General features: G+C 40.3%; 1 protein-coding gene across 4 annotated transcripts; it reads left to right on the top strand.

Annotated features, from left to right (window-relative positions):
• The first annotated feature begins 6,502 nt into the window (after positions 1-6,502).
• On the top strand, positions 6,503-26,853 carry KMT5C (lysine methyltransferase 5C). Of its 4 annotated transcripts, none has more exons than XM_058181488.1 (10): positions 6,503-6,798; positions 12,835-12,903; positions 13,691-13,830; positions 14,288-14,453; positions 15,402-15,511; positions 15,849-16,012; positions 18,034-18,053; positions 18,639-18,775; positions 19,306-19,490; positions 20,196-26,851. In XM_058181488.1, the coding sequence occupies exons 3-10, from the start codon at positions 13,721-13,723 to the stop codon at positions 21,035-21,037; spliced, it is 1,734 nt and encodes a 577-aa protein (XP_058037471.1). In that variant the 5' UTR covers positions 6,503-6,798; positions 12,835-12,903; positions 13,691-13,720; the 3' UTR covers positions 21,038-26,851. The 4 variants fall into 4 exon arrangements, with proteins under 4 accessions (XP_058037471.1, XP_058037470.1, XP_058037473.1 ...); XM_058181487.1 differs by lacking the exon at positions 6,503-6,798 and adding an exon at positions 6,968-7,056; XM_058181490.1 differs by lacking the exons at positions 6,503-6,798; positions 12,835-12,903 and adding an exon at positions 6,984-7,056 and having other exon boundaries at positions 20,196-26,852.
• The last annotated feature ends 587 nt before the right edge of the window (positions 26,854-27,440 follow it).

Raw genomic sequence — 27,440 nt, 5'->3', positions numbered from 1 at the left:
GGTTTTGAGTGTGTTCAGTTCCAGATTGTTTTGGTTGCACCACAAGGCTAGTCGTTCGACCTCTCGTCTATATGCGGATTCGTCATTGTCTCGAATGAGACCAATCACTGTTGTGTCATCTGCGAACTTCAGTAGCTTAACAAATGGATCATTGGAGATGCAGTCATTGGTATACAGACAGAAGAGAAGTGGGGAGAGCACACAGCCTTGGGGGCCCCCTGTGCTAATTGTACAGGTATTTGATGTGATCTTGCTTAGCTTCACCTGCTGCTTCCTGTTTGTTAGTGTTGGAAGAAATATCCATCTGGGTTCAGTTCCAAGTGGGGACAAAGACACTGGAAACATGGAGGCTGCTTGGAAAGATGGTTTAATGGTGGCCAGGATCACATGGCTTGAGATCCTGAACAGAAAAGGGTCCGAGATCCTGTGTGCTCCCTGGCTTTATGCTTTTTCTGAGCTTTGACCTTTCTGGGGCACAGGAAGAGTATCCTGATTGGTTGTCAGACTCCCAGGGGGTGGGAGTCTTAGCTAGCCTTGCTGGCTGTCTCTCAAGCTTGCTTGAGCCTTGCCATGTGGTGAGTTTCAGTTGTATTGTGTTGCAAATCATGGGGGGATTGAGTGAGCTTGGTTGAAGCCTTAATTGCCCATTGACAAAGGTGGGGAGAATGAGTGAGCTTAGCTGAGGCTTTTAATGGCCCATTGACAAAGGTGGGGGGGAGTCAGGAAGTTGCAGGGAGCTCCTTTGTCTTTAAAATATGTTTCTCCATTTCTCATCCAGGAAGGTATAATATTCTGCTTTTTTAAAATATTTCCTAGAATATTTCATTCTTCTAGGAGGGGGGTGGGTGCTAAATTCCTACAATCCCTACTTTTTTTTTTTTTTCAAAACGTGAGTTTTGAAACATGCTCTTGGCAAAAATTAAAATTGATCCAATCAGTGGGTGCTTTTAATTTTCCTGATGCAAAGGAAGCCATTGATAGAGACAACAGAAAAAAAGATTCCTTCAGTGGCTCCCAAAAACTTTCAACCATGAAGGTCTAGCAGCCAGGGGAAAAGTTCTGGTAAGAATTTTACAGTATCCAATTTTCTATGCCAATTAATTTCAGCTGTTAGATATCACTTTCTGAGAGCTTCCAGTCAGGTCAAGCAAGCACACATCCCAAAATTTTCACAGCCATGGTTTTCCTTTAAATTACAGGCTGCCCATTTCCAAGGGTTGGTTACTGAACCTGCCCTAGCTCTTACTTTAGTGCATCCAAGATTATTTTTTCCAGTCCAAATTGAGGTTAATCAGTGTGCAATCCAGGCTTTTTCCTTTCTTCTTCTTTTTTTTTTAAATTACGCACAATGAGCCCTGGGACTTCTACTCATGAGACCACCAGCGCAACATATCTTGCTTTACTGGGCAACTGGGCAGCATCATTTGTGAGTCAATCAGGGCTTGGGTTTTGGTTATCACTTTTTCTGCTATCTCTTCAAGAGAGGAATTGCCTGAGGGGAATGCCCCTCCCCCATGGAATTAGCAGGGAGATCTGACTCCTTGGGCTTTTAGTGCCACAGAGCAAAAATCAACCTAGGAGAAGCTTTGTGTGGAGGTAAGTGAAGGGAATAATTTCAGTCTAATTCTGAATGGTGTGTCTCTGTGCGTGCCTGTGTATGCAGCTACCTTTACAATTCAGGCAATACAAACAATACAAACATGCTGGACAAATTTCCCTACCATTAGACAGAAATCTCAGGTGTTCAGAACTTGCTGTGGTAGCCACTCAAATACAATCCTTACATGAATACTTTAGACTGATTACAATGTAAATGAGACAAGAAAGAAAACCTTACAATGAATTTTCCACCCTCCCCCATAGTCTTTCCAGTTGTCTTCTGGGAATTGAAAAGAGTCTTTTAGTCTTTATTTGTACATATCAGGGTCCTTTCTTTCATATCTTTTGGGTAGCATGCTTGGTAATAAGGCTGGTTAGTCAGGCTTGGAAGGTCTGCTCCACTCTGGTTGCTGTGATGACTTTCAGTGGGGGCTGGATTCAAACTCAATTCCTGGCTCCAACAAATGGAAGGTCTCCTCTGGGGGCAGCATCTGGAACCATGTGCTCTGCTTCCACAGTTGCAGAGTCATCTTTTCAGGGCTGAAAGACATTAGAACAGAATCTCCTCCCCACTTTTGTGGGTAATCTTCTCAGGAAAGGCATTGTAACAGGATTAAAAAAGGAGGGGGGTAGATATCTTGCAGGCAGAGTTTGAAAAGAAACAACACATCAATATTGCAGTTACTAAAAGGTAATGCAGTTTCAACAAAATGGAGACACAACTGATGAAAAAGAAAAAAAACTTCACATACTTCAGGAAGAGGATGAACAGGTAAAATCATTTAAACACACAGTAAATGCAAGTAAATTTTTTTTTCTCTTGTAAGTGAACTTAAAACGTTTCCTCATAAACTTATCTTGTAAGTGAACTTAAAATGTTTCCTTATAAACTTGAGTTGTTACTTTAAGATAGAGAGGAGAGAAAAAAAACAGAAATAGGATGAAAAGTCCTTTTTACTATTTTGTTGGCCGGACAAAGACAGGAAAAAGGCTCTTTCCTTTTTTTTTCTCTCTCTCTTCCCTATTTTCATTGCTTCAACCTTTTGTTTTTCTCTAACAATTTAAAATTCTTGTCTCTAGAGATCAGATACATTTTACAGTTACAATTACCTCAAGGGCCCACAAAGACAGACATACACACATAAAAAAACAAGGAGGACAAAGAGGAAAACAAAACTCTGAGATTTACACACACACTGATCATTCCCATAAATCTCAGTTAAATTAGGGAAGGCACAAATCTTAACAGACAGACCACGTGGTTCCATAGAAGACAGAGAAAGAGACAAACAAAACAAAACAAAACAAAAACCCAAACATTCCTATTTATATATTTCCTTTTTCTCTCTCTCTTCCCTATTTTCATTGCTTCAACCTTTTGTTTTCTCTAACAATTTAAAATTCTTGTCTCTAGAGATCAGATACATTTTACAGTTACAATTACCTCAAGGGCCCACAAAGACAGACATACACACATAAAAACAAGGAGGACAAAGAGGAAAACAAAACTCTGAGATTTACACACACTGATCATTCCATAAATCTCAGTTAAATTAGGAAGGCACAAATCTTAACAGACAGACCACGTGGTTCCATAGAAGACAGAGAAAGAGACAAACAAAACAAAACAAAACAAAACAAAACCCAAACATTCCTATTTATATATTTCCTTTTCTTTTAAGTACCTTTATTTAGCCAAATTTGTCTTCCTGGTGTTATCTCTTAGCAAAGCCCATTTTTACACAATTTCTTCAATTTCTATTCTCGCATGCCAGTCAACACTGGCACCTGCCTGGCGTCCCAGGCCCCAAGCATGTCTCTCAGGGATTTCCTCTACCCTCGAGCTTACGCTTCCCATGATCCTCGGAATGTGAGGCTCACTTTGTCATAGCCGGGCACTCCGCAGTTTCGGAAAAAAGGTATCCGCGAAGGACTCCGACTCCCTTCTGTCAAGTATGGGCCCCTTCCTTAAGGGAACTCTTATTTGAAGATCACCAATAAAAATAGTGATCCCGGAGGACCTTGCTGCCCCTACAGCAGGTACGAGCACCTCCTCTCACTCCACATGCTCCACTTTAGGCTTTGCTTTCCTTTTTAGATACACCGATAGTTCCTATATATTTCTTTTTTCCCTCTTCACACTTCTTTTCCTTTTGCTCAGCTTCCGTTCCTCGAAAACACAAAGTTCCACATTTTGCTTCCCCCCCTTGCTTTCTCTATCCTACCGGTCACGGCTCGGTGGAGCTAGCAGTAGGCAGAGGTGCGGCTAGAGGTTGCTCAAAGAGGTGGAATCAGACTGTTTCCTTAGGTGGAATCCCACACACACACTTCTTCCTTCCCTAACAGAAGGTCCTGTGCTCTGGCAAAACCCCCATGCTCTCCAGACTTTTGGTCTTTCTGCGGTTAGGAAATGCACAGAGGATGCAAGATCCAGCTATGATTGGGAGAAGGGCTCTCTCATTCACACACATGCAGGCATACACATATTTCCCATACTTTTCCATGCTTTAAAATTAAAATTTAGAGGTACTTACCTTCTTTCCAAGCAGTCTTTGAGCTCAACACTCAAAACCCCTTTAAAACCTAGTTCCAAATGGCCAAGGTCCAGGAAAACTTACCCACACACTCAATGGGTCTGCTGCTAGCAAGGAGGCTTACCTGGGCCAGGTCCATTGGTTAGGTTAACAGAGTCCCATCTGTGGGTGCCAATTGTTGGAAGAAATATCCATCTGGGTTCAGTTCCAAGTGGGGACAAAGACACTGGAAACATGGAGGCTGCTTGGAAAGATGGTTTAATGGTGGTCAGGATCACATGGCTTGAGATCCTGAACAGAAAAGGGCTGAGATCCTGTGTGCTCCCTGGCTTTATGCTTTTTCTGAGCTTTGACCTTTCTGGGGCACAGGAAGAGTATCCTGATTGGTTGTCAGACTCCCAGGGGGTGGGAGTCTTAGCTAGCCTTGCTGGCTGTCTCTCAAGCTTGCTTGAGCCTTGCCATGTGGTGAGTTTCAGTTGTATTGTGTTGCAAATCATGGGGGGATTGAGTGAGCTTGGTTGAAGCCTTAATTGCCCATTGACAAAGGTGGAGAGAATGAGTGAGCTTAGCTGAGGCTTTTAATGGCCCATTGACAAAGGTGGGGGGGGAGTCAGGAAGTTGCAGGGAGCTCCTTTGTCTTTAAAATATGTTTCTCCATTTCTCATCCAGGAAGATATAATATTCTGCTTTTTAAAATATTTCCTAGAATATTTCATTCTTCTAGGAGGGGGGTGGGTGCTAAATTCCTACATTAGGAAGCTTGTGATCCACTTACAAGTCTGTTCCGGTACCTGTAGCTGGTTTAACTTAGTTAGAAGAATGTCTGGAATGATGGTATTGAATGCTGAACTAAAGTCTACAAAAAGGACCCTTGCATAGGTCTTTGGAGACTCAAGATGTTGTAGGATGTAGTGCAGAGCCATATTAACAGCATCATCTGTTGATCTATTTGCTCGGTATGCAAATTGCAAGGGGTCTAAGAGCGGATTCGTGATGGTTTTCAGGTAGGAAAGCACTAGCCTTTCAAAGGTTTTCATGACTACAGATGTTAGAGCAACTGGTCTGTAGTCATTCAGTTCCTTGATGGTGGGCTTCTTCGGCACTGGGATGATGGTAGAGCGTTTGAAGCAAGAAGGAACATAGCACATCTCTAGTGATTTATTGAAAATATGGGTGAAGATGGGGGCCAATTGGTCAGCACAGACTTTTAAGCAAGAAGGAGTTATCTTGTCTGGGCCTGGAGCTTTTCCTGGCTTTTGTCTGTGAAATAGGTCCTGCACTTCCTTTTTCTAATTAGAAAGTTATTTTAGGTAATGGGGAGGGGGTTGGGAGATGAAAAGCTTTGGATGTGGTTATTTGGATTGGAAGGGAAAATTTTATTCTATGTTTGGTTTATGTATAACACTACCTTGTGATTGACCCGGGAAGCCGGGGGAGGGAGGGGAAGGGTTTTTGGTTTTTGGGAGGAGGGGAAGGGTTTTTGTTTTTGGGAGGGAGGGGGGAAAAGGGGGAAAATGTTTTTGTTTTTTAAAACTCTTTCAATAAAAGAAAATGTTTTTAAATAATGCTATGAATTTTTTTAAAAAAATCAATTAAATTAAAAAAAAGGAAAGTGCTTCAGTATCAAACAAAACCCCTACTGCCCACCATGAAAGCTGGAACACTCACTAGTGGGCAGTAGGGACTAGGTTGACTACCACTGCCTTAAACCTATACTAGTGAAATGGGGATATTTAGAATGAATTAAAACTGGATTTCGAAAGGGCTAAAGTTGGAAAGGGTGAGACTTCAGCTCACTTTCACTACTTCAAAAAAAGTTTGAAGTAATCTAATGGACAAATCTAAACTTTCTGTTTTAGGGGATTCCTCTTCATAATAGGCGTGGCTTTGTAAGCCGAAGCAAATCGTGTGGATGCTCAGTGATAGACAGCTGAGTTGACCAGTAAACTTGGTTAATGGTAAGGAACTTGGATAGATCAGTCGAACCAATAGAGAATGGCGGCATTAGGGCGGGAGATTTCAAACGGCGGGATCTACAGAAAGGGCAGCGAGGCTCGGTCAGCGGATCTCCCACCTTCAAAACTATTACTATGTCAGGCATAGGAGAACGCTACTCTTTGATCAACAAGAGTGGGGGAACGCCCACAGGAACTGAAGAAAGAGGATGATTGGTCCAAGTTCATTGAACTATCCAATGAGCTCTGGAGGCGTATTTTACTCATCGATAAGCATTGGGTTTGACCAATGAAGATAAGCGCTGGGGAGGGCTGTTGCAGTCTTTGTAAGAGAGGGTGGTTATATTTATTTGACATTCAATTATCCAATAGGGAAATACTGCTCTAGCTTCTAATATGCGCAATAAGCATGCTGTAGGCAAGATGCTGGTCCGAATAAGGAGCGCGACTGGAAAGGCGTAAGCAATTTGAGAGGCAGCATGTTTGCCCAATCGTACGCGTTGGCTGAGGGCCGCGTCCTCATTCGACTTCGGAAGGCGGGTTCAAAATTAATGGACATCAGCAGCGTCGAATAAGATGCGACCACACCCCTTCCCTTACGTGAACAGCGGTAGGAATCAACAGCAACACGCATCTGCCCTATCGAATAACAGACCGAGACACCCTTTCCAAAGGAAGTCTATCTACACCAATCATCCCCGAGCATGCGGGTGAGAAGTCCGAGAGGCCGTCTTTGCTTCAGAGAGACACAATAGAGACACACCGGGAAGCGGGTGGGGCCGCCTGTGATTGACGGCGGAGCGTGGCCAACGGCACCCCGTGACTACAGGACCGGGAGATTGACAGGCTTGCGGCACAGCGAATCGCACTGGGAGGGGGGGAAAGGTGGGCGGGAGCGCGCGCGCGTCGTGAGGCGGGCGAACCAACAGCGGAGAATAAGAAAACGGAGCGCTCGTGCTGTTCTGCATGTAAGAGAAAGGAAGAAAGGGAACAGGGGGGAGGGGGGAGGAGGAGGGAAAGCGAAAGGTGGTGGGGGGGGGAGGTTGCGGGGGCAAACTCCTTTGGGGACGGCCGCGGGTGAGGAGGGAGGGGACGAGGAGGAGGAGGAGGAGAAGAGCGCGACTGTCTCGCGCCCGGGTGGTTACACCAAGGCGCGGTGCGCGTGGGAGACCGCGAGGGGAGGGGAGGGGAGGGGAGGGAATCTCCCTTGGGTCGCGTGAGGGTTGCGTGAGGCTGGGGCACTTTTTGCCTGTCAAGTCAGTCAGTCGGTCTCTGCCTGTGGGGAAGGTGCCAAGAGAGTGCCACCCTCTCCGCCCGCCCGCCCGCATTTCCTTTCCCCTTCCAGTCCAGATCCTCAGGTAACAAAGCCCCGAAATAGGATTTTCCTCTCAGGATCGGAGCCCGCAGCCCCTTTCCCATCCTCTCCTGTTTCATCCTAAGCAGCTTCTATGAATAAAACAAAAACAAAACAAACGTTTCCTCATGCTTTCCCTCAAAGCCACTCTCTGCCCTTCAAACGAAGGCTTAGTTTTAGGGTTCAGGTAAGGAGCATTCCTCCACACACACACACACACACACACACACTCCAACCAACTTCTTCTCTTCTTCTTCGGGCTTTCTGGAAATAAAGAAACAACAGCTCGTTTACACTTAACTCTACCTGTCTGCCAAGCTATACTGACCTTCCCTTAAGTTTTTGGCAGCGTTCTCAATAGGTTTAAACAGTTTTTAGTCCAAGACATCAATGGGACACTAGGCTGGGGAAGTCTGATTAGATGTAGTTTTTATTTATTCATCTGTATCCCACCTTTTTTTTTAATTTTTTACAAATAACTCAAGGCAATAGTCACATGGTTGGTGGCATTAACTAGCTTTCTCTCCTCTCTTCACTTGGTGTTCTAATCGTTCTGTGTTAAAATATCTTCTCTTTATACAGTTGGTCCGGAAATTTCCTATCCGCAACTGTTGCATTCGGGTTCTGAATCCAGTGTAATAGCAGATTTGAAGCTCTTGCCCATTGTTATACATACAGGAAGTCCTTTATTTAACAATCACAATTGAATCCAAAATTTCTGTTGCTAAGTGAGACAGTTGCCCCATTTTACAGCCTTTCTTGCTATAGTTATTACGTGAATCCCTGCACTTAAGTCAGTAACATGGTGGTTAAGTGAATCTGGCTTTCACGTTGACTTTGCGTATGAGAAGATCACACATAACCCTGGGACACTGCCCCATTTGCAGATATGAACTAGTTGCCAAACATCTGAATTTTGATCATGTGACTGGGGATGCTGCAATGGCCATGTTTGTGAAAATGGTCATAAGTCATTTTTTTCAGTGTCATTGTAACTTTAAACAGTCACTAAATGAATGGTTGTAAGTTGAAGATTTCCTGTACTGTTCCACACACTGCTGGAATAGAATAGAATAGAATAGAATAGATTATCCAAGATGGTGCCAGCAAAGGCTGCCTCGGTGAAATGCTCTCTAATGGTGAAAGACCGGGTCTTATTTTCTTTTCGGCCCCAAAATAATATTTGTGTTTGTGTGTGTGCGTGTCTTATTTTATTTTCATGTATGGGAAGCCCACTTCTGCTTGCTTGTGGCAGGGCAGGAGGCCGTGCCCACGAGGTGAGGTGGTGGAGCCGCCCCATGCACCCCGCAGCAGCTTACCTCAGAGCCCCCGCGGCCAGATTAACTGATATCACCTCGCAGCAGCGGTTCCAGCAATCCTGTCCAACAGGACTTCTGCTTGCTCACGGCCGCAACAGAACAGGAGGCCAAGCGACATGCCCATGCTGTGGCCACAATATAGGGCTTATATTGGGGGTAGGGCTTATAGCTTATATTAGGCACATGTAAAAAACATGTTAGGGCTTATTTTAGGATAGGTCTTATTTTGGGGAAATGGTATTTGAGGCAGGTTTTAAAGCTTTTTTTTTTATATTTTAAAATTATTATTGTGTATCAAAAACAGTGATGTGTGCTGATTCTTCAGTATCAATCATGTTAATATCTTTCAGTGATTAGGACATTTAGGACCCCAGAGTTCAACGTTCAGCTATAAATAATTCTTTTATATTGGCACTTTCTTGTTTACTAGTAATTCTTTTTCCTGTAGCTCTTCGATATGTATGCAGTTATCACTGTATTTGATGTCCATTCCTTCTGAAAAGGACTCGGGTGTATGAAATCATAATGTTTTCCCCTTCATAACAGCCTGGAATATTGCACTTCATCCAATAACTGTATGGTAGTGCATCTTGCTTATTTCATAAACAAAACTAATAATATGAATGTATTGTTAAGAAAAATATCTCAGTAATTTTTTCATACAGTGCAAACAGCCATAATGTGGTTTCCTTATTTGCTGTTTAGTATGATGTATGAATGAAACCAAATATAGTTCACCCAATAAACCCTGGTTAGATTGATGTTAGTGTGGTACATAAGCTAAGTAAAAGGATTTTAGTTTGAAACAATTTTGAAAAATAGTCTGACAGAATTATATATTTGGAAATAGCAAACATGCTGTTGTTTTGACTCTGTGTTCTTTTCCCCAACCTAATGCCTTCCTGATGTGCAATGGGGTGGCATAGTTGTACTTCCTGATGTGCATTAGGCAACGTGTGGTGGCACAGAGCTGCATTTAACTTTTTGAGGGAATCCTAGAACATGATGAACAAATCAATGATGCAAATTGGATCTATTTTTCTTTGGTTTTTAAAGATGCGTTTTTTAAAAAAACTATGTTAATCTTACTAGAGGACATGCAATTTCAATTTTTGTATCTTATATGGTAACATATATTCCCACAAATGTTCAGCAGTAGCATTTAGAGGAATCTCAAAGTTATACTTTGCCATACTTGTTCTACAAATTTTAGACTAGTGCCAGGTCAGGAAATATTGCATTTTATCTACTCATAAAAAATAATTTATTTAAATTATATAATGCTCATATAACCTTCCCTAAGAATTCTGCCGTCTTGAAGACTAACTGCTATTTTCTTCTTCTGACATTGCTGGGAATTGGGACAAGAAAAGTAAGAAACCGCAGCCTGTTATAGTTCAGAAAACTAAAGTCAGGAAATTCTCTGGCCCAGATTATGAAACAGGAATTTACATGTTAATAGCATGAGCTCCTTACAAATAGATTATAGCAATCTTTAATTAACACCCTATCTCTTTTGAAGAATACTTTGAAGAAATACTTAGCACTGTGTGTGATGAAGTATAATGGATTCAACAATTCTATCTTGAAATAGTCACAGTGGTATAGAAAGAGAAAAATCTGCTCTATTCAGTTTAGCACAGTGGATTTATAGTATTTTGCACATCTCTACAAATAAAAAAATGTATATGAGTTAATGAATTTCAAACAATTTCAGTGTAAGATACGGAACTGTGTAAATCTGGATAATTTGTAAGATTTTTCTGGCATTCAGGCCGCAAATTCCTGACTTTTTAAACTATAGGAATTTTGTTTTTTGTCACTGTACCACAGTATTCTTTTACTGTTTCATATAACGTAATTAAATAATGAACTAATCATGTACGTTGGAGCTGCCCAATACCCTAGGCTAAAAATATCCTGTTTGTGGTTCAGTGTGTCATGTTAAAACAGAGAACTAGGCTGAATAAGTTGTGGTTTAGTTAACAATAGGTATTCATTTCAGGTGAGTATAGCTATTCCCTCACTTCAAATGATTACTTTGGCCTTAGCCGTATGGTTAAGTAGGACACAATAGCTGGCTGGCTTTGGAAGATAAGTACAGTTGGTTAGTATTTGAATGGAAATCATAGGTATAGACTAGTTTGAGAAGTTGCAAAAGAACGAAGGCAGCAGCAACTCATTTCTATATAACTGTCAAAAAAACCACATTAGCTGATTTGCATTTACAGTATGTCTTGCTGTCATCCAGTAAGAATTGCTAGTACTACACAACATGCTTGTGCTTCACAAAAGCTCAGGAGCTGGTAAATTAGAAACAGGCTTGGCAAGAATTTTGACTTCATATCCCAGTATAGTTTTCACAGTATCATGGTGCTCCTAACTCAGTAATTGATGTTCTGTTACAAAACATGTAGGTATTGTTTTCATAATAAGAGCAATTCTAGCAGAAATACAAATTATGAAGAGTGAAGGAGTTTGCAGGGTGTCTGGAATATAAATTGCTTTGATTCAGTTAGAAGCCAAATGGGCAAGTCTATTACAAGAAATAGGGGCCTTGCAAAATTATCTGGGGTGTGTTTGATTCTGTTAGTTCTGAGATAGGATGTTTGTGACATTAACATTGCCACTTGTTGATTGGATCCCTGCTTTTCCTGGTTGGTGAAGGCTCCTAAGGAGGTGACAGAAGCTGGATTAGAGGAGTAACGAATACATCCTTGAGAAAGGGTGGTTCTGCCTGCCTGCCTTGAAAGAGGTGATGGTCTACTACTACCCACACAGGATGCTGACGGGTGTCAAACTGGCAACCTGCAGGCTGGATGTGTCACGCGCAAGCCACGTCCACCCCAGCTCTGCGAATGGGAAAAACGTCGCAAAATGTCACATGATGGCAATGTGACACGGCAAGTTTGACACCCATGCTGTAACACCTTCGTTCCTACATTTCATTGGAAATGTAAGCTTAGAGTCTATTTATGACTAAAGCAGTGTACAGGCCTGAGTGAGTGGATAACTAGATGAATAAATACATAGTATTTGGATCAACTATCAGGAGATGAGAGGAATCCTGACATTTTTATATGAATCTAGAGTCGCTTTTCCAGCATATCTTTTGTTCTAATGGATAAAGCTGAAACTATCCTGGCCTCGACTCTTTGAGAACAAGTATTCTTAAACCAGCAATTCTAGCCATCTGGGGGAAGAATGGCGAAGGAGGTTCCATTTATTTTACCAAGAAAGTCCTTGTTAAGGATTTGATGAATCTGAGAAACAACAATGCAGTTTCTTTATGTTTTTATCATATCTCGGTGAAGATAGGGGAACATTCAGTCTACCTCTTGAGATCCTATATGTGCCAAGCTACTTTGGAAGTAGGGGTAGCAAGCATCCTGCTTGGTAAACCAACTAGTATTTGAGGATTCCTATTGAAGAATGCCTAATGTATTTGGTTTTTGGAGTGGGATTGGGGTATCATTTTATAGGGTTTCTGGGCATTAAATATTCACTGTTAAGGCAGTGAACTATGTAGAAATATCATTTGTAACGTTGATAAAGTGGGTCTTTTGAGTAGGTAGTATAAAAAGTTTTGGAAGCTTAAAGTACCGTAGCAGTGGAGAGAATTTTTTTTAACAGATTGGGACCAAATTAGAAACTTCTGGAATGTTTTATTTTCAGATATATATTTTGCTTTAACATACAATTTATAATGATTCATTCATGAATTGTATTATACAGTTTATTGTACAACATAAACTACTAATGATAATATTAATAAAGAGTATTACCAGTAAGTCTTGATCCTGCTGTTGTCTTGTAAGTCTGTGTCACAACTATTTTGAGAGAGAAGTGAAAAATGCATCAACAAAGAGGAGAGTAGGCATCAGCAGGTTTGGAATACTTCTAGTTCCAGTATTTCCAGAACTAGAAGGAGGCAAGAATTCAAGAAATATATGTTGAATGTTTTTGTATTTTAAAATGTAGTCTCTCTGGTCAAATTCATATTTTGGTGATGCAAGTGGTTTGCCATTTCCTTACAATGTTGCTTTGACATCCCAATCTACTTTACATCTCAGGGATTGCTGGTATTCTTCTATCCAGGACTAACCAAGTCCAACCCTGCTTGCCTTGTGAGCCTCACAAAGGTCAGTCAGATGCTGCCACCTGCTGGGTATCTGTCCCAAATATTCCCCCTAGATGGATTTTAACTCCTGTTACACAGGGTACCGATTTGAGGAAGATAAAAGAAGAATTATTTAAGGTTTTAGAATCTAGATTAAAATATTTGTATTTCATGTTTTGAGTTATGTAGTATATTTTTAAAACATTTTTCTAAGAAATATTTCATAGAGATGTTTGCAGTGCTTGTTCCCTCTCCCCTAACTATAGAGAATTTTGTTTTGTTGATCAGATCAAGTGAAAGTTATATGAGCTTCAGGCTTAATAAAGTGACACTAGAAGATTTGTCACTATATTAAAATATTACATCAAATATAGTTACATCAAATAGTTACATTAAATATAATGAAATAATTTTTGTTCATCAATTCAGTTTGTTAGAGATTAACCTGCAGGTATAAAAATTGTGTTTGTTGGCTCATACATTAATTATAAAAATTGTAGTACACAATGGAAACATCAACATAGTACAAACTTTATGCGCAAATGTGGCAAAATGCTATTTTTTACCAGTAGTTTTTAAATTAGTTTTAGTTTATTAGAACCATTCTAATGAAGGTTGACTTTCTTAAAAAAAGGAAAACTCAGTGTACATGCAGATAGCAAGGTAAAATTATGGTAGGGGTTGTAGGGAATACTTTTGCTTATTTTAATATTTGCTAGTCCTGCTTTTATTTGAGTTTTGATTCAGATTCCCAAATTCCCTGTATTTGGCTTTAATTGTCTTTCTTGTTTCTTTCTTGTGGCTAGCAGAGTTGAGAACAGCATGATTCTAGAAAGAAGATGGGCTCTACTAGGTTAACTGCAAAAGAACTATGTGAGAATGATGACCTTGCCACAACGCTAATTCTTGACTCCTACCTTGGCTTTAAGACTCATAAAATGAATGTAAGGTAAGATCTAGGAACGGACATGGAATAAGTCTAAAAATTAAGATTGTAAATAGATAAGGTTTTTATATATTTGAATATTAAGTGGTGAGAATTGAGAGCACAGATAGTCTTCGACTTACAATTGGGACCAGATTTTTGATTGTTGGTGGGCTCTGAATCTGGTAGAGGCCTCCTGTGCTACAGCAGATTTGCAAGCATGGTGCACAGCTGAGATGGGAAAGATAAGCGGGTGCAGGGAGTTGCAGGAGCACGTCTGTGATTGTTAGTGCAAGTAAGCTGCCATGCAACTAAATTTTGAACATATGATTGCAGAAGTGCTGCAACAATTATAACGTATCCATTTAGCACCATGGTAATTTTGAATGGTTACTGAACTAATGGTTGTAAGTCAAAGACTACCTGAAATGAGGGGAAAAAATGTTACAAAAGAAATTCTCTCCCTCTTTCATTTTTATAGCCCACTTCCAGCCATCAGGAGGAAGCACCATTTACGGGAGGCAGTAGAAGCTTTCCGGAAGCGCAAGGATCTAGAAGCAGCATATCAAGCCTTGATGCAGGGTGGCTGGGCCTGCCAGTATTTTGCAAATCGGAGCCATCAGCAGGAAGCTGCCCTCAAGACTCATGTACAATCCTGGTTTTTGCCTGTTTAATGGCTGGAAAGCATGTTGAAGTCTGAAAAAGTTATTTATATACACTTTTTCATTCCAATCACATTCCTTTTGGATTATTACATTATGGCTCTTATCATCCTAGTTAGCAGGCAGTTAGGGTGGTGGGAGTTTAATTTAACACCATTCCAAACAATCAGGTTTGGAAAGGCTGTTCCGTAACAAGTTATTTATTATTAAACGTGAATAAAGGGGCATGTACTTGTAACACGGGGTGAAATGCTCCCGATACGGACTGGATCAGCCGATCTGGTAGCAATGGTGGCAGGTGGTTTGGAGAACTGGTAGCAAAAATCCCTGCCCCCCTCTCCGCCCATGCCCTGCTGAGCCTCTTGATCATCAGAGCCTTTTTTACTTTTAAAAGCATTTTTTTACAACCTCTTTGGCTGAAGAGGTTGTAAAAATGCTTTTAAAAGGTTAAAAAAAGGCTTTGATGATCACAGCTGAAGCCTGCTGGGCAAAAAATGGGGATGTGAGGGATTCATTTTTGAGAGAGAGAGAGAGGAGAGGGAGGGAGGGAGGGAGGGAGGGAAGGAAGGAAGGAAGGAAGGAAGGAAGGAAGGAAGGAAGGAAGGAAGGAAGGAAGGAAGGAAGGAAAAAAAGGAGGGGAAGGAAGGACTACAAACCTGGCACTAGACGCAGCTTCAGGGGATAATCCAGGGCTGGAAGGGACCTCGAGGTCATCTAGTCCAACCCTGCTCCAGCAGGACATTGTTAGTGAGTTTCTGTCTTTTGATCTCCTAGTCACATGGTGACATAGCCATGCCTACCCAGTTACATGACCCCACCAAGCCACGCCTGCAGAACTGGTAGGACTATTTATTATTTTTTGTAAACAACTCAAGGAAGCAAACATATCTAATACTCTTCTTCCTCTCTTCCCCTCCCCCATACCCATCTTAGATTTATCGGTACCTTCGCATTTTCCTTCCTGAGAGCGGTTTTGCCATTAGACGCTGTAGTCGATATTCCTTAGAAATAAATGGAGCCCGGGTAGTGTCTACAAAATCATGGTAAGTTCATACTGCTATTGCTTCCCCATATGGAAAAATTATTAACTTGCATGCTGGATTATACTAAGAAAGAGAGAAATAAATAGAAATAGAACTATGACACCTAAAACTCCAAAAATGTATAAACCAATGTTGAGAGGAAAATAAAGGGAGGGGCAAGGAGTGCTTTTTCTGATGAGTGTATTTCATAACAGAGCATGTCCATTAGAAAAGCTTTCTTTCCAATTAGAAGTGGATAATAAAGTAGCCATGCATTTGCTCTTGCACGTTTTACTTAAGATTACAGCAGCATAATCCTCTGGATAGGTAAGGTTATTTTTTTTCCCTCTCCCATAAGGAGAAAGAATGATAAACTGGAGCTTTTAGAAGGCTACATTGCAGAACTGACAGAACCCGATGAGAGCCTCCTCCGAGCAGGTGAAAATGACTTCAGCATCATGTACTCCACCCGGAAACAGTGTGCCCAGCTTTGGCTAGGGCCTGCAGCCTTCATTAATCATGGTAGGTGGAAGCCTTCAGGTGGAAGCTAGAGAGGTAGTTGCATCAAACTGTTTAAATTGCTATGAAAATGATAATGGTAAGTCTCATATAACTGGTCTTGTAACTTAGACCAACTGATGAGGAGAAATAAGTTAGCTATCTATCCCAGATCAGAGAGCAGTACTAAATTATATTCTAGTCAAGTATTTGAGAAATTGAATTTTCTATAGATATCAATAGAGATACATCAGAACCAAACAGTGGAGAAGACTGATATGTAGCGAACATGCAGTTGTTATTAGTGGGGCAGTATAGCAATCAGGATTCAGTTGAGAGTATATTATTCAGAGCTCATGTGGGAGTGCTCATTAGACCTGTTGACATTTCTGTAAACCCAGTGTGGCTTTTCCAAGGCTGTTGTGAAACAAGAGAAAGCCACAACTTCTTTACAGAATTGCCACTTGAGCTGTGTGAGTGTCTCCAGATCTCCAAATCACTTGTTCCCCTTCAAATCTGAACTGCTGCATGGTCCTAATTACAGTATTAAGAGTTAATAATCTCATTTCAGCTAGCTTTGTAGGTGCTTCTGACATGAATACAGATAGACAGAACTCTATACTTAAGTTATTGGATTGCCAAAACTTGCATTATTTTTCATTGACAGAATGTTTTAAAATCTGTTTGAATCTTGATTTCTAGATACGGTTTCAGTTTTCTCTTACAAAAATGAATATATTTTCCTAGGTAATATGATTGACTAGGTAATAATGCTGAGGCATCTTTAATATTCATCATAACAGTCATTGTCTTTGTATAACATATAGGTAACTTATTCCTACTAACCGTTTCTTTTGAGATTTTTTTATATTATACTAAAAGAGCTAGAAAAATGGTATTGTAGTTGTAGCAGGTTGTTTCTTTGGTAGAATTACTGAAATTTAAAGGCACTGAGGCTTAAAAGAAGGTCAATTGGTTCTAAAGAAATACAAATGTCCCTACTTATCTGCCCAGTTAATGACTGGACAGAAGCAGTTTCTTTATAGGCAGTGGCCTAATCATGTCATTCTGTATGTGCACCTGTGCAAGTTATCAGTTATTATCTAAATTAAGCATTTGCCAAGAATTGTGATTATTTTAGCAACTAGGGGATATGTAGATGCTAACTCAATATAGGTGGCCTGTAGATTAAAAAATAGTTTGCATCGTCTAAGGAACTTCTTATCCTAAATGCATTTGAACATCTAGTCAGGATTGTATGTTTTATGTTGAATAGAGGACTGTTTAATTTTTTTGAATCTGGAACCAAATTCCATAAACGTTTAATCTTAAAAGTGTGTCATTCATATAAAGACTACTTAAAAAAAGGATGTTCTAAATTTATGTATTTATTATTTAGTCATTTTTCACATTTCAAGATATTCAAAATGGGAGATGTTTATTTTCCAGCTAGTTGTGAGGCATTAGTCTTTTAAGAAAGCTTTTTTAGTTGTTAATTGCTTAAATTAACAACAAATTAATTGCTTAAATGCTGTATTAGTAAGACTTTCAAATGACCAAGGGATTATCAGATAGATTTAGGGTTCAGAATTTAACTGCAAAAGGCAATAATAAATTGAACTTTTTTGGAAACTTCTCCTTATTCAGCCACAGAACTCATAGAAAAATTTACTTCCTTTCTGTATTTTAACATTTTCATTAAGGGTATAAGACATAAGGCACAATTGTTTTGCACATTATTGAGTGATTGAGTAATTTATTTATATGAATGACAAGTATGCTGCTCATAACGTGGAAAACAATGACGATTTAAGCCAAATCCAATTCTTCGATTGGATTTCCATAATTTATATGTTACCTACTCAATTTATTCAGATTTGTAAATGCTTCCAGATAAAGCAAAATGTACTGTTGAAAAGATGAGCAAATTTTCTCTGCTGCAGCTTCTGCTAAGAAGGAATACTTGTAATTCATGTTTAGCTCTTTTTTAAAATGTTCCTTTTTCTTCTTATTGTTCCCCTGCAAAATGTAATTCCTACCCACAGACTGCAGACCAAACTGTAAGGTAAGCTGTGTTGATGTATTGTTGGGGCAAGGGATGTTTTCATTAGAATACAAGACTCTGAGTTTGGGATGAGTCCTCAATGTATTACTGACTGCAGTAAATAGGAATGAGAGAGAATATATTTGGGGAGAGGTTGAAATAGAACAGGAGCACAATATATTGTAGTAGTGTCTGGAAAACACTTAAGAATTGTGATCATCTGAGGTAGAAAATATCTCCTTGTAATCCTAGAAGCTCTACCTCTTTAGGCTTCTAATTCTTTACTGGAGGTACAAGACTTTTTCCCCATCTTGAAAGCTGGAAATATGCCATAGTTTTCCATTGTTTAGGATCAGAAGAAACCAAATTCCTTATGATATCCTGTTTTGCAAAATTGTGCTACAAAGGCATAAGAAGTCTAAACAAATAGCTTTGAGAAAGAGTTGATTTGAATTGTGGACTTTCTGAAGGGGAAGAGGAAACTACTGTGTTCTCTTCCTCTCCTACGAACTTCTTGAATCCGCTTCTTTCCTTTCCTTTCCTTTCTTTTCCGATTATCCCTTTTTCCCTGCTTTTTCTATCCCCAACCCATTGTTTGTGCTGTAGTTTGTCCCAATGGATGGGAACACTGCTTGTGTCAAGGTGCTGCGGGACATTGAGCCAGATGATGAGATCACATGCTTCTATGGTGACGGCTTCTTTGGGGAGAACAATGAATTATGCGAATGCCACACTTGTGAAAGGTGAAAATGGAAGGGAGCAGAATCTCAAATATTGGGAGCTGGTTGGGAGTTGGATTTCTGAGTTTCTGAGAAACAGTTGCAGGAAGGGAAACCAAATGATAATCTCCATTAATTCTTGCCCCTATCTTCCAGTGCTTTCGGCAATCATTCCTGGCAAGAAGTGAAAACTGCTTAATGCCCAAGTGTTAACAAGCCTTAGTTCTCAAGGGATAGTTGCTAGCGAGCATAGGATTTTGAAAGGGGAGGGGCAGTATTTTTCTTCTATTGTCACAAGAACCCTGGAAAGATCGATGGTAGCATCTGAAAGCTAAGAAGAGGAAGTTCTGACACAGAGTTCATCAGTGGGAAATCTCTTCATCCTTAATGTTACGTTTATCATATCTTAATTTTTCGTGCATTTGACAAGTGCTTTGGACTTTGTTTTCTTGAAGGATAGAAAAGGATGTATAAATATTCTGAGTAAGCTGTGATCTTTTTGATTAATGTTGGGCTGCTCCTGATACTGTCTTTCATTCTCAATTTTTCCTTAGGAAGGGGGAAGGAGCTTTTCGCCTCCTGAATCGGACCCCATTGCTAGCTACCTCACTCAGTGAGAAATACCTACTGAGAGAGACAGATGGCCGTCTGCAGAGATGGAAAAATCAGTCTTGCAAACTTGCTCAACGTAATGTGAAAGTGGGACATAAAGCCCGGCGCAGGAAATCACAATTACATGGTGAGATATGCAAAAATACTTAACTGGAATGGATTTTGTGCATCATAGTGCTGTGCAGGGCAGTATGGTTTGCTTATCACCTATACGTAATCATAATGTCCATTATAATGAAGACTCTGTTACATCCCTGTCAGCCTCAGGGTTTGTTCCACAGCAGTAGTTATCCCAACTCTTTTTGTGGTACCAAATTTGTTTTTTTATTAAAGTGGATACTCAAGAACTATTCTAGCTACAGTATTAGATTAATGCCCGGCAGAACTAATTGGGTAGCCTTGCATACTTTCTGCATTGGGAAATGTTAGCAATGTTCAGATATTTGGCTCCAAAGTGGGAAAGATAAGCTATCCTGTTGCTGCCTCCTTAATGTTTTCTGGGATCTTGCACTTGCTGTGTGATTTCAGGAAAATGTGCAGCTTCTCTGTGAGACTGCTGACAAGTACAGTGAGGTTACCTATGCCAGATCTGTTTTAAAGTGTCAAATATTTACATGTTCGAAGAAAGAGTTTATAGGATTGTGGATGTTAGTGTCAGGGGTGGATAGAGAAACAATTATACACTTACTCCATCTTCTTAAAGCCCTTGAAAAATCCAGGGAGAAATGGAAGTTGCCTGTTGTATAGTGAAGATATGGCAACAGTAGCTAATAAGAAGAAACTGGGAAGTGGGGTGACGTTCTTATAATTGATACCTCTTTTCCTTTTCTAGGTGCTGTACACAGATATACCATCCGTTGGTATTTTAAGATGCTCAAGCCTTTATGTATCCCAGTGCACAACTGCTTGGCCTGCAGAACACATGGATGCAAGCTCCGTAAGCAGCCTCTGGTGTGTCTGCTTCGTTGTCCTTCTCCTGTGTTATCTGTATTGCGCCTCAGGCAGTCTTTGGGAAACAAGAATTGCTACTCCAAGGCCCAGCCAAGCTGCTCTCTTATAAAGATGCACAATTGCCCTGAAAGCCCTGGCTTGGCCAACCAGGGCAGCCTGGTAGTGAATCTTGGGAAGAGAATTTCCTTGGACTGGGCAAGGTTTCATAGGGAAGTAGCATGTGACATTAAGGAGGAAAACACCAATCAGGAGATTAGCCAGGGGACCGAGGAATACGATTCAAGGGATATGGAGAGTCATGCTGATGTTAAAGAAACCTATGAATCAGGATCTGGGGTTCTCCATTCAGGAGAGCAACCCCCCCTTGATTCTTCAGGTTCTCTTTCATCCAGTCAGTTCTTGTGCAGAACAAGGAGCACGGCCCAGGTTTTGCCCCAATCTCAGTTGTCATTACCAATGGTAGACCCCAAGCTTTCCCAGTATGCTCATGTCCGCCTGGAAGGCCCACCTTTTCGAGGCAAGCAGTGCTGGCAGCAGCCCCCTTCAGACAAGACGGAGAAGGAACAAGCGGAGGAGCAGCATCTTCCTAAGCGGATGGTTTCCTTTCCTCCTTTTGTTCCACCCAAACGGCTTCGACTGGTAGTGAGCCATGGTTCCATCAACCTCGAGGTAGCTGCAAGCTCCTGTGAGGAGATGTCCTCTGATCTGGCTGATCTTCTCTGATTGAAAACAAGACTTTAGCTTCTTATTGAATTTACCCATGATAACCATCTACCAGAATTTGCCTGAAATTATCCATCTTTTTGTTGTGCCCTTCTCCCCATCACCTTGTATGGGTTGATAACATCTCTTCTGAAATAATGTCCCCAGGTGGGCACAAAGCTGCCTGTGCTAAAAATGCAGCCTTGTGTTCGACTCCTACTTTTTTCCATTGAAATTGCTATTTCAGTTATCGTTCCAGAGTACTTCCTTTATCACTTCCTCACTGTTCTTTTAAAAAAAATTGTTCTCCACTACTTTGCCAAACTTCACTGTATAGTCTTGAAACCTAAGCCATATAGTAGACTGCATGGATGCTTTGGATTGCCTCCTGGTCTTTTCTTTGAACTCTACTTTCTCTCCCACAGAGTCCTTTCATCTCTCTACTCTCAATATCTCCATGCTCTGGTTTATAGCACTGTAGTCATAGACTTCTTGACAGATGGACATGGTATTTTGGCATTTATTGTCCCTCCAAAGTGAGGCAGAATTGGTGAAGTGACTTGTGGAGAAAAGAAAACCAGCATCTAATCAGGGAAGTCTCTTTAAAACTTATTGTGAGAAAACCAGCAACCAGAAGTGCACATTGGCATGCAGCCTAAACTGTTCAGTCCATTTAGCCTGAAGGCTGCTCTTTGCTAAACAGGCTTATATAGGGAATTAAATGTTCTTGCTCCTCTTCTTTTGCCGTCTCACTGTTTGGGTGCCTATTGTTACAAAACAGCTAATTTTCTAGTTTTGGAAGCTACTTTTATATTAGTTAATCTGCGTGACTTGTTTCTTCTCCCAGTCAGAGTTTTAAACTGGTGTCTGCTGGGGCTTTTTAGAATCTTAATGAACTTTAGATATTCAGGTGTTTTATATTTGATAAAGTTGAGCTGCTTGGCTCAGGGGCATTGTGATAAAGGGGCTTCCTTCTGTGAGAGGCTGATGAGCAGAATAAAAGTTCTACTCAGTTTAATGTGGCCTAACTCACTTCAAAGTCAAATATGGTAAGTGGATTTGCTGTATATTTTTCCCATTTATCTTGCCATGACAGGATTTTGAACAGATAGGGCACATTCTGGTAGAAATCTGAGTGCAAGGTATATGGGGAGAGGTGGTGGCAATTGAATGGGTGAAACATTGAGGTCAAGCTTTTCCTTTAAATGATTGCTTTGTTTTGAAATTTTGTGGAATCCTTTGTGGTGTTGACTTTGGATATATATCCAAGAGTCTTAGGACAGCCTGATGTTCCTTATCCAACTCCTCCTTTTTTGTTTGTCTGGTATTGTAGTTTGGTGCGGTTAGCGTTAGAGAAGCTTGTCTAGATGACTTGAAGGTCATGTTAAGATGGGGGTTAAGCTGTGCACATTTGAGAATAAATTCCAATAAACTTAGACTTTTTGTTAAATACCTAGGGGTAGATTCCAGCGTAGGTTCTTTGATCTCTGAAGTTAGAAAATCTAAATTATAGAGCTTTTAGAGTAGCAACTAGTTTGTCTGGCATGCATTTTTGGTCTGAGATACATAATGTATTGCAATTCTGGGTTTTTCAGTGCTCTGGAAAACAGGTGCTGATTCCTGGGAAACCACAGTAATTTTAAAAGTAGTTTTTAGGTACTAGCTTTGAAAAGCTAGAATGAGCTGATGCTGTTCAACCTGTCCTGAGAAAGAAATCTTAAGAAGAAGAACCACAGACAATGCATATTCGTGTAAAAATATCAGAGACACAATGCAGGCAACAGAGAGAGTGGAAACAAGTTTTCCACAAATTGATTGGGAAGGCATAACGATAGCATTTTTTGGTAACAATGCGAATATTTTCCTATAGGTGATTCATATGGTTGTCCAGAATGATCACTGTCTGTAGACATTCTTCCTTTTACTCTCCCAGACCTGTATGAAAAAAAAAAAGAGTTTAAAAAATGTTAGTGAACTTGATAAATGTGGTCCTTAACTTATGACCATAATTGGGACTGGAATTTTGATTACTAAGCAATGCAATCATAAAGTGAGACATAATGTGACCACATTACTCAGTGACCACAATCCTGGCAGTTCCTGTCACTGCGGTGAAGCAAATTTTACTGGCCATTAGCCAAGGACCCATTCCAAGCATTCCGAGATTGGTCCCTTCCAGACCTGAGCCTGCCTATCTGCCCCACCTGCCCAATCTCTGTACTTTTGGCTGTTGTGCACTCTGCCTTGGAAAGCTGCAGCTGTTCCAATTCTAGTTGCCCTCGTCATCTGGCACTCTGAGACCTCCCGCACTGCCCAGCTGCCATCTTCTTGCTTCCTTTGCTGACAAGGTTTACCCACCATGGCTGTTGGGCAGAACTGGGACTCTCTTCAAGGTGGGGGGGGGGAATCATATATATTAAATCATATATATTAATGAGTGATTGGAATGGTGTGTTGGATACTCGAAAAGGTGGGGGGGAAAGCACAAAGTCCATTCTAGAACTGAAATGTTCCTTTGCGCTGTGCTCCTGGGGACAAATAAGGCTGGCTTTGTGCTATTAAAAAAGGGGGAAACCCCAAAGCTGCTGAAAGAAGCTGCTTTGTGGGGTTTTTTTCCTTTTACATAGCGTAAAGCCATCCCATACATTCCAGAGCATGTTGCAAAGGGGTGTTTTGTTGCACTGTGGCCCCTTTAAGCTGCTTTGTCCTTTTTTTGCAGTGCAAAGCTGGCCTCAGCCCAATGCAGTACAACCACCAGGCCTCACATACCTTGTCAGCAGTAGAGCAAAAAAAAAGTGAAGGTCAGCTGGGGCAGCAGGGCAGCAGATGGCCAAATGGGAATAGATTGGGAGGGGATAGGCAATGGAAGGAGTTGAAGTGCCCCTGCGCTGGTAAGTGTGGGCAGGCTACTAAACACCTGAAGTTTGATTATGTGACAGGACACTGCCATGGCTATAAGTTGGGCATGGGTCATAAGTCCCTATGTTCAGCTACATTGTAACTGAATGCTTGCTGAACAAATGGTTGTAAGTCAAGGACTACTTGTATCACATTGCTCACTAAAATAATTGAGACATAGCTGAAATTGTACATCTTTTTCCTGTTCTGTAAGTTTGCTTTATATTTGTGAAAATTTGAACATAAGGCACAGTTTTCTTTCCCCAAAATTCTGTACATTAGTAATCATTTTATATTTCATAATAATTATTCCATTGATTATTCTTATTAATTGCACATTGTTGTTGATTGCATCACAGAATGTGTGATTCACTATGTATGATGCTATTTTAATGCCTATACGCGAGTGTCTATGAGAATAGTTTTGACCTAAAGTTGAGATGATGTCTCATTAGTTTTTGACTTTTCTTCTACAAGATGTGCATTTTCATCTGTGTATCAATGTTCGTGCACAGCGTAGATATATGTACTAAAAAGAAATAGAAGTTTTAGTGGTTGTTCTGACTTTGTGGCCCCTCTTAATATGGGCGCCCAGACTTGCTTTCTTGCTTGCTACTTTCCACTTATGGATGTTCCATGTTAGTTAATAGTTGGAGACTAGTGGCACAGCCTTTAGATAGTGACTGTAATGGGGGGAGGGGAGAGAGGAACAAAGAGGGCAAAAGATGGTCAAGGGTTTTGTGTGGGGAAAGGTCAGGGGTGGGAAGGGTGGATATTGCTAGTCAGGATACTGTACATTCTCTGGAAAGACAGACTGGGGCTCAGTTTTCACCTTTCTATGTGCCTCTCTTTCCCCCATCTTTCCTGGTGGGTTTATGGTTTGTGCTACCTCATTTGGGAAAGGAAGCATCAAGGCACTCTTCCATCTCTGACTTCAGTCTTCTTTCAGTCCAGTGTCCGTTAAGTCCTGTCATTTCTTTTCCCACTTTCATGCTTTCAGATTTTTGAAAAAACATACATGTTCTCATGAGGTGGAGTGGTAGCAGATCCAGGTTTTGTTGGGTTTTTTTGTTCTAGCATCCTATATGGGTAAGTTTTTAAATCAGCCTCTCCAGGTTCAACCTCTGCTTGTTTCCCTGATAATACCATGGTTTATTACGTTGCTTCTTCCATCTTTTATAAGATTTTTCAAAGATGCTTTTGGCCTGGAGCCACTCTATCCCCATTTTAAGAGAAAGATTGAATTCCACTTCTCCATAAAAGTTATTCTCAGGAGGGTATGCTAAGATACCTTGATTTTCACACAGCTGGGAAAAATAAGCAACCTGGACACTGGGGAAGGTTTCTGATTGGTTGGGTTCCTCAGGGAGTGGTTTGGTAGAACCCTGTATATCATTTTCTGCCCCAGGTTTTAACCACAATACATCAGTCTGACTACCTGCCTTTAGTGGTGGGGTTATTGCAGACTTGCTTCGTTAGGAAATAAATTGCTCAGCCCATTATATGCACTAACTAGGAATGTGGGGAATTTGCTCCATTGTACTACCCCATCTCTCAACATGCAATACTTTATTTAAATAGAGGATTCTTCCAGAACTTCAGAAGACAGAGTCCAAAAGGGGCAACATGGAACATATTTTCGGGGCATATGTACTCTGCCCCCCCCCAAAAAAGTAACATAAACTGAGCTCTGAATTTGCATGAATTATAATAATGAATTCTTAGGCCTTTTTTTGTAACATGGGCAACATGTTACAGGAAATTTGGCCCATGGGAAAAATTGATTAGTACGTCCCATCTAGCCTACCTGGTCTATACCTTCACAAATCTGTCATCCCAGTGTCAAGAGGCCAGGACTGGTTAGATGGAAGAATTTCAACAGGACCTGGACTCAAGGTCAAATCTTGCATTGGTACAGTATGATTGAGTGCATACAGCCCTGGGTGTGTATTAGTTTGGTCTGAGCAGGCCTGAGAGAGGGTGGGAAGGGTAAGAGGGTTGTCTGTATTTTTAATGGTGCTATATTTGGAAGGGTTGATGGAGGTTACTCTCAGCTCCAAGTGTGGAAAATTGAGGCCTCAGGGTATTTCCTGCCCCATGATCAGGCCGGTATCCTGAAGTGGGGTAAAGGCAGAAACTTCTGTTTGTATTTTTAATGGTGTGTGTTAGGGGGGAGGGGGTGCATAATACTTTTTAAAATACTTGATTGAAATAAACTCTTCTAAAACTGTTCCTGTTTCTTGATGTTGTGATGTATTTACGAATGCATGACAGAGCTTAATGCAAATCTGCCTCTTGTAAGATTTATTTGCAGAATTACTTCAGATATAACAAATGCTAGTTTAAAAATGAACGTTTAAAAACTATTTCATTATACAGAGGGATAAAAGAATCCTAAGGACATTAGACTCAATGTGTATTCTTCTCTCTAAGGTAAGTTGGACATTTTAGACAGGCTGAATATCTTGTAAACAGAATTAAAAGAAGTATACCTGTGGTATAATGATTGGAAATGAAGTTTCATTGTTAAACAATTACATAATATTCAGCTGAGGACAATAAATAGATTGTCCTTCCTTCCCATGCTTTGGCAAAAGTTTGTTTTGAACCAGAAATTTTAAGCCCAAGCAAATAAGTTTGATAACAAGATAAAAATGCTTGACAGCTTTGAGGATAAATTTTATGTTATGAGTGTTGAACAATGTTTAGTAAGATACTTTATTGTTTCTTGTCTGCAGGGCAGCTTAATGTAGACATATTTCAGTTCAGTTCTTTTATTTTGTCATGAATCCAAAATAAAAGTATAAAAATAACAAAAATATAAATTTATATACCCTTGTTTACATACATGAATTAAAAAGAAAATATTTTAAATAAAAATAGGGCCCCAAATACAAGAGATTGCATAATATGAATATTTATGAGTCTTTACAATTAAAAAAGATTATAGTTTGATACTTCCTAATAAATAAATTAGTTATCTAATTCTGTCTTTCCTACTGGTAGATATTTTAAAGAGTTGGTAGAGATGGTGCACTAATTTGTAAAATTTTGAACAACTCGTATACATATTTATGGTGAAGAATTTTATAAAAAAAACCTTTGATATTGAATTACTTTCTTTGTGAAGCTTAATATTTATTTTTTAAATATTTATTAGGAAAATATTTAATTTTCTAATCATCTATTAGATATTTAATCCATACTGTTTAGTTTCACTCAAAAGGGAAAGTAACAATGTGAAACGTAAAACCAATATATTAAAATAATTTACTTATTCAGTTGAAAAGGTAAGGTTTCCCCTGTCCAGTTATGTCTGACTATAGGGGGATGTGTTCATCTCAGTTTTTTAGCTGAGGCACCCAGGGTTGTTGGAAGACACTTCCATGGTTATGTGGCCAGCAGGACTACAGTATATGCTAAGGCACACTGAATGCTGTTGCCTTCCTGTCAAAGTGGTATCTATTTGTCTGTTTTCATTCGCATGCTTTCAAACTGCTAGTTGAGCAGGAGCTGGAGCAAGTAA

Source organism: Ahaetulla prasina, chromosome 4 (genome assembly GCF_028640845.1).
Source record: "Ahaetulla prasina isolate Xishuangbanna chromosome 4, ASM2864084v1, whole genome shotgun sequence".
In the NCBI taxonomy this organism is placed as follows: Eukaryota; Metazoa; Chordata; class Lepidosauria; order Squamata; family Colubridae; genus Ahaetulla; species Ahaetulla prasina.
Note: the sequence above shows the minus strand (reverse complement) of the source record. Positions and strands in the feature narration are given on the sequence as shown.